This window comes from Macrotis lagotis, chromosome 7 (assembly GCF_037893015.1).
Source record: "Macrotis lagotis isolate mMagLag1 chromosome 7, bilby.v1.9.chrom.fasta, whole genome shotgun sequence".
Lineage (NCBI taxonomy): Eukaryota > Metazoa > Chordata > Mammalia > Peramelemorphia > Peramelidae > Macrotis > Macrotis lagotis.
The window spans coordinates 67,743,824-67,756,555 of record NC_133664.1 but is presented as its reverse complement, the minus strand read 5'-3'; the positions used below and the strand labels follow the sequence as shown (position 1 = coordinate 67,756,555).

The 12,732-nt window shown below is 31.0% G+C and overlaps 1 protein-coding gene across 3 annotated transcripts in view; it reads right to left on the bottom strand.

The window, feature by feature from the left end:
* The window catches only part of WAC (WW domain containing adaptor with coiled-coil), a 117,295-nt gene that overhangs the window by 45,376 nt on the left and 59,187 nt on the right, over positions 1 to 12,732 (bottom strand). For all 3 annotated transcript variants that reach the window (XM_074193057.1, XM_074193058.1, XM_074193056.1), the window contains exons 4-6: positions 6,222 to 6,334; positions 3,783 to 3,898; positions 2,021 to 2,133 (exon numbers count right to left, since the gene is read on the bottom strand). In XM_074193057.1, coding sequence (XP_074049158.1) covers positions 2,021 to 2,133; positions 3,783 to 3,898; positions 6,222 to 6,334 — 342 coding nt within the window. The remainder of the gene's footprint in view (positions 1 to 2,020; positions 2,134 to 3,782; positions 3,899 to 6,221; positions 6,335 to 12,732) is intronic.

The window sequence follows — 12,732 nt, the reverse complement described above, 5'->3', positions numbered from 1 at the left end:
CTCTACTTAGATCTTTAAAAAAAAAAAAAAAAAATGAGGTTTCACCATTTTAAAAATTGAACAATCCCAAAACAAGGAGTTAAGGGGGAAATTGGGCACAATGTTCTCTTAATCTGAAAGACATTTTTATTTTTGTCATTTTCCCAAGTGAACTTCTAATTTTATAGGAAACCAACCCTTATGTCATATACTGAAAAATAGTATGTTCAATAATAAACAGATTGTAAAGACAAAGGTTTTCCCACAACAAAATTTGAAACCCATCTTAATGTTTAACAAGAAGAAACTTTGCTTTCAACTCAATCAGCACAATCAGTGGTGATATAAACATAAAAATCGATGCAACAGAATTTTGTCAACTCTCTTTAAAAGTGATTTTAAAAATTAAACAAAAACCACACACAACAAAATACCATTTAATCTGTTTTCTCATCTGTAAATCAGAAGGGCTGGAATGGGAAGTGGAATTGTCTCAAAAGTTCTTTTCAAATCCAGAGAGAACTAAAATTCAAATTCTACCTGCTTTTAAAATTGAATGGTCAAATGGGAGCATGATGTACACAGTTTAATTATATTAAATTCTTCATCACAAAACAAAAAAAATCATCAATAACAATTATTCTTATATATTCAATGATTAAGTGTACCTTACTACCAAACATGTTCAAAGGTGAATTTGATCTTTAGCATAAGCATGCTTCAAAGAATAATTAATCGAGTACAAGTATGAATATAAAAATCTACAAATACAATATAACTTTTAGATTATCTAAAATAATTTTTCTGAGGAGCAAAGAAAAAATAGATAAATAATAGATGTGATTGCACTTTATAAATATGGCTAAACCAAAACTGTTATTTTTCATCTCTCAGGAATTTAGAATAATCTACCAGGAGACTAAAACTAATTGTTCTACAAAAGAACAAAAGCAAAAAGAAATCAAGCACCATAAAAAAATCATCACCATTTTGATCCTCTTAAATTTACATTTTTTAAGCCCCCACCCCCCAAAAGAAACCAACAAAAACTACCATTGTAGTATGGCTACTATACTTTAAATGCTTTTGACTTTTCTTTTTAAAACATTTTTTTAACCAAAAGTGTTTCCAGAATTGCCTTCCCTCACCCCACCTCTCAACTTTACAGAAATCAAATCACATGTTCTTCTTGTGGATTCTGTATTGGGTCAAATACTGAAGATATCCCTTGAATGAACTATTGAACTTTGTGGAATTTTAAGTCTATGGAATTAATGAATTATTATAGAATAAAGAATATGAATAATATTACTATAATATTAATTAGTGATATAAAATTGTTTCCATAACAGATTCAGTTTGCATGTGGTTCATGGCATATTCAGAAGGAATTAACCAACGCTGACAAAATTTTACACAACACTAAACTGTCCCAAAGACAGTTTGAAACTGTTTCAACAGGCATATTTTCTAAAATTTTTAACAGATTTTAATGAAAGAGGTAAAGATTAAAGTAATACTGAAAGCATTTAAAAATCACAGTTGGTTGGAATTTAATTCTCAGGACATTATCTTAGTATGAAAATTAAATTCCCAGAATTAGTGTTATCAAAAGGCAGGTTTTGTTCAAGTAAGTGTCTCTCCTCTATAATCTGCTAAGTGATATCACAAATTCACTTAGCTCTTCCCAGTTTTTCAAATGATTTATCAGATAGGAATTAGTACTGCTAAAGGTTATGTCATTATTAATTTTTAAATGTTGATTTCCTGTTTTGAAACAACAATAGTTTATGCAGGGGGTGTACATGCACACCATCCTCTGAGTCTATCAAGACTAAGCAGAGTGTGTGAGTGTGTGAGTGCGTGTGTGTGCGTGTGTGTCTGTGTGTGTGTGCGTACACATGCACTCAAGTGCACATGTGAGGCATTGAATCATCTTTATACTGTTTATACATAAATGTAAACAACACGTATTTGCAATGTAAATAAACATAGAGAAAAGTAAAGATTTTAGAGACACTTTCACAAAAATAATACTTACTTCCACCTGCAAACCCACTAGTAGCCGTGGTTTGCATCACCTCTCTTCTGTAATCCCTATCTTTTGGGAAACTGTTGACTGCCATTTTACTTGCTTCTTTTTGTCTCTGCTCTCTGAAAAAAAATGCACATGCCCAGTAAAAATTGAATGAAGGATATGAATTTCACATTATAAATGAGTTCTATTTAAATAAATCCAATACTTCTGACAGACCTGAAGGAGCTGGGTACTTACTGGGTATTGAGCATTTTTCTAAACTGCAGAATATGAAGTGCAGTTTATGTATAAAATGGTTAAGAATTTGGGTGTGGTTCAACTGGGATAGGGAAAAAGCAGGAAACAAAAAGTTGACAAAATCTTTTTTTAGTTTGCTACAACATCTTTTTCATGATCAGCCCATTCCCAATTACAACTAGTTCTAATGAGGTTCACCCTCACACCTGCATATATAACCAGATAATAAATGTCTACTATTGGTCTCTCATAGCTCTTAAAAGGATAAGAAATGTCATTAGGCTAAATGGTGCTGGTTTCTCTATCCAAACCTCAATTTGGGGTGCAAATTCCAATAGTTACGTTTACAATTAAGCTTTGTTAAAAAAAAAAAACTCAATAGAAAGGAACCTTACAGATGTGAAAAACTCATTAAGGGATAACTTTGCCCAAGAGCACACTATTACAAGGATAACAAAGCTAAGACTTACAATACCATTCAGTTATATTCCAGTTGTATATGAAAAGTAGCCCAAAGAATGGCAAATATGAATGCTATTTAGATGTTATGGAATGAAAGATGGAATGAAAGTAATATTTATTTCAATTCTTTTTTTTTTCTTTATTCACATTCATCTTAGGGGTGTGGGAGGTGAAGGGAATACTTATGTCAAGAAATATCTATAAAAGAACAGTACTGAACCTAAATGAAGAATTTTATCTTAGGACTAGATGAAGGAGGGAACAAAAAAATAAAACTCACAGAAAGCTGAGAAATGGAATTTAAAAAATTAGTATTTTCCAACTACCTATATCGTAATAATAGATTTGCTTTAAACAAAAGTAGGATGTATTTAGATGAAAACAGCAAATGTATCAGTGCTTATTTTTTTTTATATATATATAGTTGCTAATAATGGCACCTGTGAAAAGAAATATGCCTTTGCCTATATGTATGTCCTCTAGGATTCTGATTTAGTTTTCTCAACTGTTTCCAATTGGTTTTGCCTCAGTCTTCCCAGCCCCATTCAATGGGACCTCAGCACACAAATAATATTATAGCATATGTTGTATGAAAACAAATGCTTTCATTAAATGTTTTCCAAAATTGAAGTACATCTGCTCTCGGAGACTTTCCATTAAAAATCATATTTTGTAAAGAATCATGACGAAGGACTATCCATTGAGAGCATCAAAAAAAACTGTTAAAAAGAATTTACATCAGAAGTTACATAAGGTATTAAAAAAAAAACCTCTTAGAAAGAATTTACATCAGATATTGAAAAATTAAATAACCTGCCCAGGATGACAGTCAGGATGTGTCAAAGGGTGGAAACTGAACCCAGATCTCCTTGATGAAGACAAGCTTAATTCCTACATGCAACTAAAAATGTAAGCTGCAGAGCAGATGTTCATGAGCACTGACAAAAGATGGTTCTTTACTTCCGTCTGGCAAAGGAATCAGATTCAACAGGACAATGGTACATATAAAAAGGATTTTAAGCTACAGGAAAAAAAAATAAACATCCTTTAAGTTGAAAAGCAATACCTCTCAAGCCACTCTTTTGGTTTTTCCCACTGTGAAACTTCTGTTCGACAGTTGTAGTAGTACTTTTTCCCAGAAGAACTGATGTGTTCAGACCAGTCATCTGCAGAATCATAAGACTAAAAAAAAATGTTTAAAAGGTTAGGATAGGTTGTGCAAGTTATTAAAAAATAAAAATGTAACACATTGAGGACTATATATAACATATAAGGAATATATGGAATAATGCTACCATCTATTAAAAGTTGAATTTATTAAATATTTATAATTGCCTTAGGAGATCCTCAAAAAATAAAGCTGTAGTGTTTAAAAAGGTTTGAGAACAATTTCTAGGTAATTTAATTATTTTATTAATAATGCTAACATTTTAATAAAAGGATATAATTTGGCCATTTCTCTCTTATACCAAAGCAATCATGGCTGTAGGTTGAAAGCTCATATGCTTCCTGGAAAAAGGTGTTCCCAAAGGTGACAATCAACTCTTAACAGGTTACCAATAAAATATTACAACGAAAGGCTGAAACTGAACTTTGATTATGTCCTTTATTTCTAAGCTACCCCTAGTCTTGGGCAATCTATTCAAAGAATTTATGCCCATTCAATCTTGAGTAAGGACACAAGGGCTTCTCCACATGAGTGGGGTCTAGAGAAGAGGAAAAATACAAGAAAATGTATATTCTCCCCACCCCCATCATTGGTTGCTAATAATCATTTCTCTCAGAGTAAAAATCAAATTCAAAGCTACCATAACACATACATTTATTTATTTGTTTGTTTGTTTGGGGCACAGGGATTAAGTGACATAATCAATAATTAAGTGTCTGAGGCCAGATACTCAGGTCCTACCTACTCTAGGGCTGATGCTCCATCTATTGCACCACCTAGCTGCCCCCTTGCAATACTACTTATATAGAAAAAAAGTGGTGAGATACAATTTTCCTGTATTCAAAAACATTATACATGTTCTTTATGCTTCAAAATTCTTATATCAGCTGTTTTTTGATTACTATAACAATGACATCAAAAACACTGTATCCATATTTTACTATCTAATACCTCTTTCAAACATTTTCTTGAAAAAATGAAAGTAAATTAGTTCTACAATCATGAAAGTAGAACTATTTAAAGATATTAATTTATTATTATATTAATTGATATCGAGAGTAGGAGGGGAGGTTAGGTGGCACAGTGCTTAAAGCACTGGCCTTGGGAGTCAGGAGTACCTAAAACTTAAAGAGAAACCATAAATGCAAATGCTATCTTTAATAATAGCAAGGAACTTGCCTATTCTTCTCTGCTATAGCTTCCTATCTCCTCTAAACATCAACCTTAAGAAAAAAAGAATAACTTAGATGTAAATTCACTTTGCCACTAATTTTTTTTACACTAAAGTTTAATGAAACTTGCTGAGTAAAGCTGGACATGATTTGAATCTTCCTATGACTTATTTATAGAACATTGGGTGGCACAACCTGTTTCTGACCAGGGTCTATCAAAGCCTCTGGCCCATTTCTTCTCATAGCTTCTCTACCCTCTTGCTACAGTTAAAAAAAAAAAACCCAACAGAATAAAAAGCCCTTCTTTGTTATCTCATTTTTTTCTTTTTTTCAATTAATAGAATAAAAGTCACAATTTCTGTGGAAATGAATATATGTAGATCTTAGGTAAATTACTAGTATTGACCAAGTCTTTGGTTATTATCTAGAATCTAGTGATATATAAATTATATAGAAATGAACTCAATATAATTCACCTTTGAACATATTTCTACGACACAGAAGGAAATAGCATCTATTATTTTCAAATTTTGAACATGGGAAGATTTGCATATACAGAAAAAATTATTTATGATTTAGATATCTTTATGACTTTTAGGTAAAACTGATTTATATAGTTATTCCTTAAAATCTTCCTGGTCTTCAAAATGACTACAGTGAACAGCTAATTTATTATTCTGAACCTGTTTTCAAAATAAAAACCTGAGAAGCTGGAAGGAGATAGGACTCAAGTTACATACTAGTTGGGGTAAATCTTAGAACAAAACATCAAAATATTTAAAGAGTAGGTTTATTAGCAACACAGATTTCACAGTAGACAAATCACTATGATTCCAAAAGCTTATGTGTGAAGTTCTAGACAGACATAGTAATGTATCTTTACACACACACACACACACACACACACACTCTCACTCACACACTCACTCACTCACCTCTAAATACCTCAATAGTAACAATAAAACAAAGTTTGTTTTTTTGCAAGAGGGACTTAGCAATAATTATGGTATATTTGTTTAAACCTAATTCAAATTTTGAACAAATTATTAAATAAAAATTCTTTACTTTAAAAGTAAAGAATTTATATAATACAACTTTTAAAAAGTTTTGCTACTACCAACAACTGAAGGTTAATTTTTAATTAGGTAATACTATAAATACTTACTGCGTCTGAAGTTTTGCTTGGATTTGGATTATTGCTTGGATTAGAAGAATGTGAATTTGAACTATGAAGAGCACTGTGGTTATGTGAATTTTCTTGTGGAGAGTAACTGGTCCCTAAAAACAAATTAATTTTCACATTAAATTTAGAGATAAGTATAATATAAAACTTGTCTCTATATTTTATTTTGACTCAAAGATTTGCAAATTAAATTTATAGTCCTGATTATTATTCATCAACAATGCATATAAATGATACTTCTAATATAACCCATAAACTGAGTTTGTAAGTATTATAAATGTGGTATCTATAAAAAGTATGGATTGGGCTCATGTATACCATGCCATAGTATACACTATACTTTTTGAGAAAAATCTCAAGCCATAATTTTCCAGAATCTCTTACTAATAATCTAATTAAGATATCTAGTTGTACTAGCATTGTACTTTGGCATAATGTGACTTTACTTAGTAAAAGAAAATCTAAATTTCCCAAATAAATTAATCACAGAGTGATTACTCATGGCATAAAATTTCTTGCTAGACTGATTGATTCAACTACAGGATCCCTTTATGGTGTTTTCCAAAAAAATTTATCCCCAAAGTTTTACAATTTTTACAAAAAGAGGCTAATTTACAATATAAAAACAATTTAAGGAATTAACCAAACAAATGGGTGAAATAAAAAGTATATGCCAAAGTTAATCTTAACTAAATTATAATTTATACTTGGTAAAAAAAACCCCCATGAATTCAAAAAGTTGAATTACAATCCAATAATTCAGGAAAAAAATGTAGTTCAGGCATTCATTTAAAGATAGGTAGAGAGAGAGATAGACAGATAGTTATGGCTGAAAAAACTTTTGTCAATGAGGATGAGCAAAGGTCAACATGTAAACCAGGTTGTCTGAAGTAGGAAATTTTTAAATATAATAATGAATGATGAATATGGTCCATATCTTAGAATTTCATACCATTAAAGTTTAAATATTTAGTAGGCAAATAAAAGGTAATAAAAAAGCATCAAAATTATCTTTGAAAAATATTAAAGATAAAGATTAATTAAAATGTTATTGTGTTGGTCCTAAGATGAAATCACAGTGATATGAAATGATAAAACTTAACCATAATGTGGAAATAATATTCCTACAAGAAAACTAGATGAGATGAACTACAAATGACATTTCCATTTTTGTTTTTAGGCTGCACCATACTATCCCCATTCTTATTATTAAACCCTAAGAATTGTCTACCTATTGCTCTTTCCAGTGTTAACATTTATTGTTTCTGACCATGGTTTATCTAATCCCTGGACCACTCCCCTATCACTCTGTCACTGAAGTATTTTAATACTTAACACTTCAGCAGCAACTTCAGCAGTTAACTGATCTAACGATTTTGGAGAGCAATTTGGAATTATGTCAGAGAGTTATAATATTTCTACAACCTTTGACCCAGTAATACCACTTCAGTATGTTTGTTTCTCAAAGTGATCAGTGAAAAAGGAAAAGAACCTCAAAGTTCTAAGATTTATAGTGGCTCTCTTTGGGATGGCAAAGAACCGAGGGGAGGTCTATCTATTGGGGAATGGCTAAACAAGTTGTGACATATGATTGTGATGGAATATTAATGTGTTATAAGAAATGATGAACTGATTGGTTTTAGAAAACATGCAAAGACTTGCAAGAAATAAAGGATGAAATGAGCAAAACATTGTATTAAGAGTAAAAGCAATATTGCTGAAGAACAACTGTGAATGAATAAATTATTCTGATAATTATTATAAGTACTCAAGTGAACTACAAAGGATCTATGAAGGAAGGACCATCCAACCTTCAGCAAAAGAACTGATAAAGTATGCTTAGATGATTATACATATATACATAAACACATAACACATGTGCCAAATGGTGGTACTCTCTGGTGCAGAGTAGGGAGGAAGATAGTTCAAAATGTAAAATGCAATAAAAATTGAATTAAATTAAATATAGATAAAAGGAAAAGATAAACCAAAAGAATAACACACTCCTCATAACCTTGGAGGTTTTTGGTTGCTGCTATTGTGTTACCTAATGGGAGAAAAAAAGTGAGTTTTAAATTTATGTCTCTAGGTATACAAAAGAATTAAGTAAAATTCTCATCTGTAGCTCAGATTTAAACTCCAAAAAGATAATCACTTATGGATAGGAGTTTAGGTAATGGAAAGAGTACAACTTTCTGAGAAACACTAAAAGACTGGAAGCAGATTAATAAGAAATAGTAAAAGTAAAATGAATTAGCAATTTGCTACTTAAAAGAAAGACCAAAGTACAAAAGGGAAACCCAATAAACCACAGTACTTATGGCTCTAATTTGGTACTATTCCTCTAATTTGCTACTATGGATTTCCTACAATTGAAAAAACTTATAGGAATTACTAATCTTTTGAAAATTAAAGGTTATGTATCAGACTGCTTTCTGTCACTGGGAGGGGGGAGGGAAGGGAGAAAATTGTAAAACTTTGGAAAAAATGATAGATAAAAATTATTGGGGCAGCTAGGTGGCATGGGGCAGTGGATAGAGCACCAGCCCTGGAATTAGGAGGACCTGAGTTCAAATCCGACCCAAAACGCTTAATTGCCTAGCTGTGTGACCCTGAGCAAGTCACTTAATCCTACTGCCTTGCAAAAACAAACAAAAACTATTATATGTGGTTGGAAAAACAAAATATTTATTTATAAAAAAAGACAATTAAAGGTTAACATTTCTTATGATCAAGTTGATCACTCTTGATAATTGTGTTCCTGTTCCAATATGTCCCTCAGAAAACCTCAAAGGGAATTTCTTATATAGAGCTTCATTATTTCTTAAATTAAAAAATGTAGATACCATGCAAGTCATATCATTTTAGAGATAAGGATTGAGAACCTGAAAGATTAAGTATTTTGGCCTAAGGTAGCAAGTAGAAGAGCCAGAATTTGAATCCAAGGTAATCTATCTCCAAAACATTAATTCAAAAAATAACATTTAACATACAGACTAACAATGATACTCATACTAGTTCTCTACAGGGATAAAAGATATTCTGAGGGAAGAATAAGTAAAAGATAACAACATACTTCAATGGTGCTACCAGTTTACATGAACATAGTTCAATGGTTTTATAGATTTTGACAAGTGCCTTAAAAAGATAATCGCAATTGTTTTTACATATATCTGAGGAAAAATAAAATACTAAAGAAACTTTAAAAAAAACCTGATGTGTGAAGATTTCAGAAAAACCTGAGAAGATTTGCATAAACTGATGCAAAGTGAAATGAGTAGAATCAAGAAAAACATTGTATCAGCAACACTGTACAATGATCAACTATGAATGATTTAACTCTTCTGAACATTATTCAAGACAAATACAAAGGACCCAGGAAGGAAAATGCAATCCCCAGCCAGATAAAGAACTGATGGACTCATTGAAGATTGAAACATTTATTTTTGTGGATTTTTTTCATTTGATCTTTCACAACTGTGACTAATATAGAAATGCTTTATAATTGCACATATGTAATATATTTCACATATGTAATATATAAATATATTACACATATATACTATATATCAAATTGCCTGCCTTTTTGAAAGACTGGAAGGGAGAGAGGAAAACAGAAAAATTTCAAAAAAATCTTGTAAAAATGAATGCTAAAAATTGCCTTAACATATAATTGAAAAAAATTAAAAACTATTAAAAAATGTTTTAAAGATAATTGCAGACAAAAGATACTATTAGTAATGGGACCAAAGCTGAATAATGAATGAACCAATTAATGAAAAAGCATTTATTAAGCACTTACAAGTTCTGAACTCAAATACATATGATATAAATATTTTTTAAAATTTCCTACTCAAAAATATACATTCTAATAGGGAATGAAAACATAGAGCAGTTGTGACTAAAGATGGTGTTTTGTTCTGAGTAAATTTTTTTAGAGTCAGATGAAATACGAAACTGAAGGATGTGGTACAATTTACAAGGACCAATCAGCAGATACAATGAGGGCAGAGGGGGTTTGTCTGAACACATTGAGTTACCAATAAACTGAGTTTAGGTCCTAGGCTGGAGCTCCCAAGAGCTGTCAGGGATTGGGAATAAGAATATAGCATTAATTTCAGTTCCTGGTATATTCTCATGAAGTATGTTGAATTAATTAGATAAAATTCACTTTTAAAAGTCTGATACTATGTATTAAACATCTATCAATTATTAAGCATTATATTATAATTATAATATATAGTTTCAAATTTAGCTCAATTTTTAAGCTTAAGATTATGAACAGATTTTGGTCAATAAAATAAAATGTTTCTCTAGATTCAGACTGATGCTTTCTTTTGGAAGCAGAATGTTTATGGTAAAGAAGGAGAGTGGTGTTTTGAAAGGAAAGTAAACTCAAGAAAGCAGAGACAAAAACAGAAAACAGTGGAGGACAAATAAACAACCTAACACAACAGTTGATTAACAGAAGCTATTTTTAAATAACTAATAAAAAATAATAAATAACCAAATCATATTAACTACCATCCACAAAATTATCTGACCACCACTTAAAGAACTTCTATGCATATGTAATATTCACTATAAAAACTATATTTTTCTGCATGATTGAATAACTTATTCAAAATCTTACTACCAAACTAGTTGATTTCACTAGCATTTGGTTAAAAAAAACCACTTTAAAATGTTTTCAAAAAAATTTCTGAACATAGTTTACAAATTGTTTTCCTTGCTTAGCCCTTCTATTGATAAAAAAAACTTAAGAAGTCATTGCAAGGTTAATACCTTAAGAAAAAAAATAGGCAAATACATTAATACACTAGGGTTTTGTTTAACCTGCTAGCTGCCAAAGTTAATAATTTATTTTGTTTTAGAAATTATTTTGTTAGAAAGGGTTCATCGACTCATACCACTTATTTTGGGAGTTACAAAGAACCTAAAATGCTAACTAATCCATTCATATAAAAAAAAGCCTCCTACTATAATTTTTTGACACATCAGTTTTAAAGACACTGGGAAACTTCAACTGAAAAATAACTAGTACAAAGAGTCAGGAGGTCATCTATATATTGTTTTACAAAAAAAAAAAAATTGAGGGTTGGATAGTGAGGAGAAAGACACGGAGAGACAAGCAGAGTCAACTACCCCAGCCCAAAAATATAATCCAGACAAAAAACCCAGGAAAAAAAAAGTTGAAGAAAACACATTGAAAAAAATATACAAATACACACACACACACACACACACACACACAAACATATAGACCAGTATCATAAATTACTTCATGTCAAAAGTCTTTTTAAACTGACTAACTATATAAAGGACTATAAAAGGAATGAAGAAATAAAATGAAATGACTTTTGAGAAAATAACTGGAAGGAGGCAGCTAGGTGGTGCAATAGATTGAGCACCAGTCCTGGAGTCAGGAGGACCTGAGTTCAAATGCAGTCTTAGACACTTAATAATTACCTAGCTGTGTGGCCTTGGGCAAGGCACTTTAACCCATTGCCTTGCCAAAAAACAAACAAAAAAAAAACCTGGAAAGAAAAAGAAAAATACTAAGCACTAATAATAGCTAGCATTTAAATGGCACTTTACAGTTTACAATGGGTTTTACAAATAATATCTCACTTGATTCTTATTTCAACCCTGGGAGGTAGAAACTATACATTAACCCATTTTACAAATGAGATCAGAGAGCGGTCAAGTGGTTTGTCCAGGGTCATACAGATAGTGTCTGAAGTCAAATTAGAACACAGTAAAAATAAGTCTTCCTGATTCCAGGCCTGACACTGCATAACCTGTCACCAACCTGCCCTGTGATAACATGAGACAGAAAGAAATAATGGGTTCAAAAATTTTTTTAAATAAAAACTTAAGTGCCACAATTAATTTTAATATTTTAAATTTTAAAAAAAGTAAGTGATCTATTATCATAAACAAGTGTTCTGGAAAACAAGCCAAAGAGAAATCAATAAAGAATCATCGCAATTATATTTCAAGAATTATAAAATTGCCAAAACTGATTAGAAGAGGAAAAATATAAAAACTCCCCTAAACACCTCCTGAAAGGCACCTCAAAAAGAAAAGTTCTAAGAATGGCAGAGACAGAATCTAGACCTTCCACAAAGAAAAAAAACACAATTTTTTTTCCCCAGAAAAAATTTCTCCATTTAAAGGAGAGTCAAGATCATACTACATCTGGCAGTTTCTACTATAAACAAGAGATATGATCTTAAAACACAATATTCCAAAAGGCAAAAGAGAGAAGCTTACAACCAAGAAATAATATCTTACCCTTCCAAGTTTTTTTTACTATGGAGACTGCAAGAGTGCTGAGATAGGAAAGGGGGATTAACAATAGTAATAATGAAAAAAACAGAGAGCCATTGAAACATTTTTTAAAATTCATAAAGTTCAAAAGTAAGCACAAAAAGAACAATTTCAAAATTTGTAGAATTTAATATTTCTTTTGTGTATTCTAAATGTATAC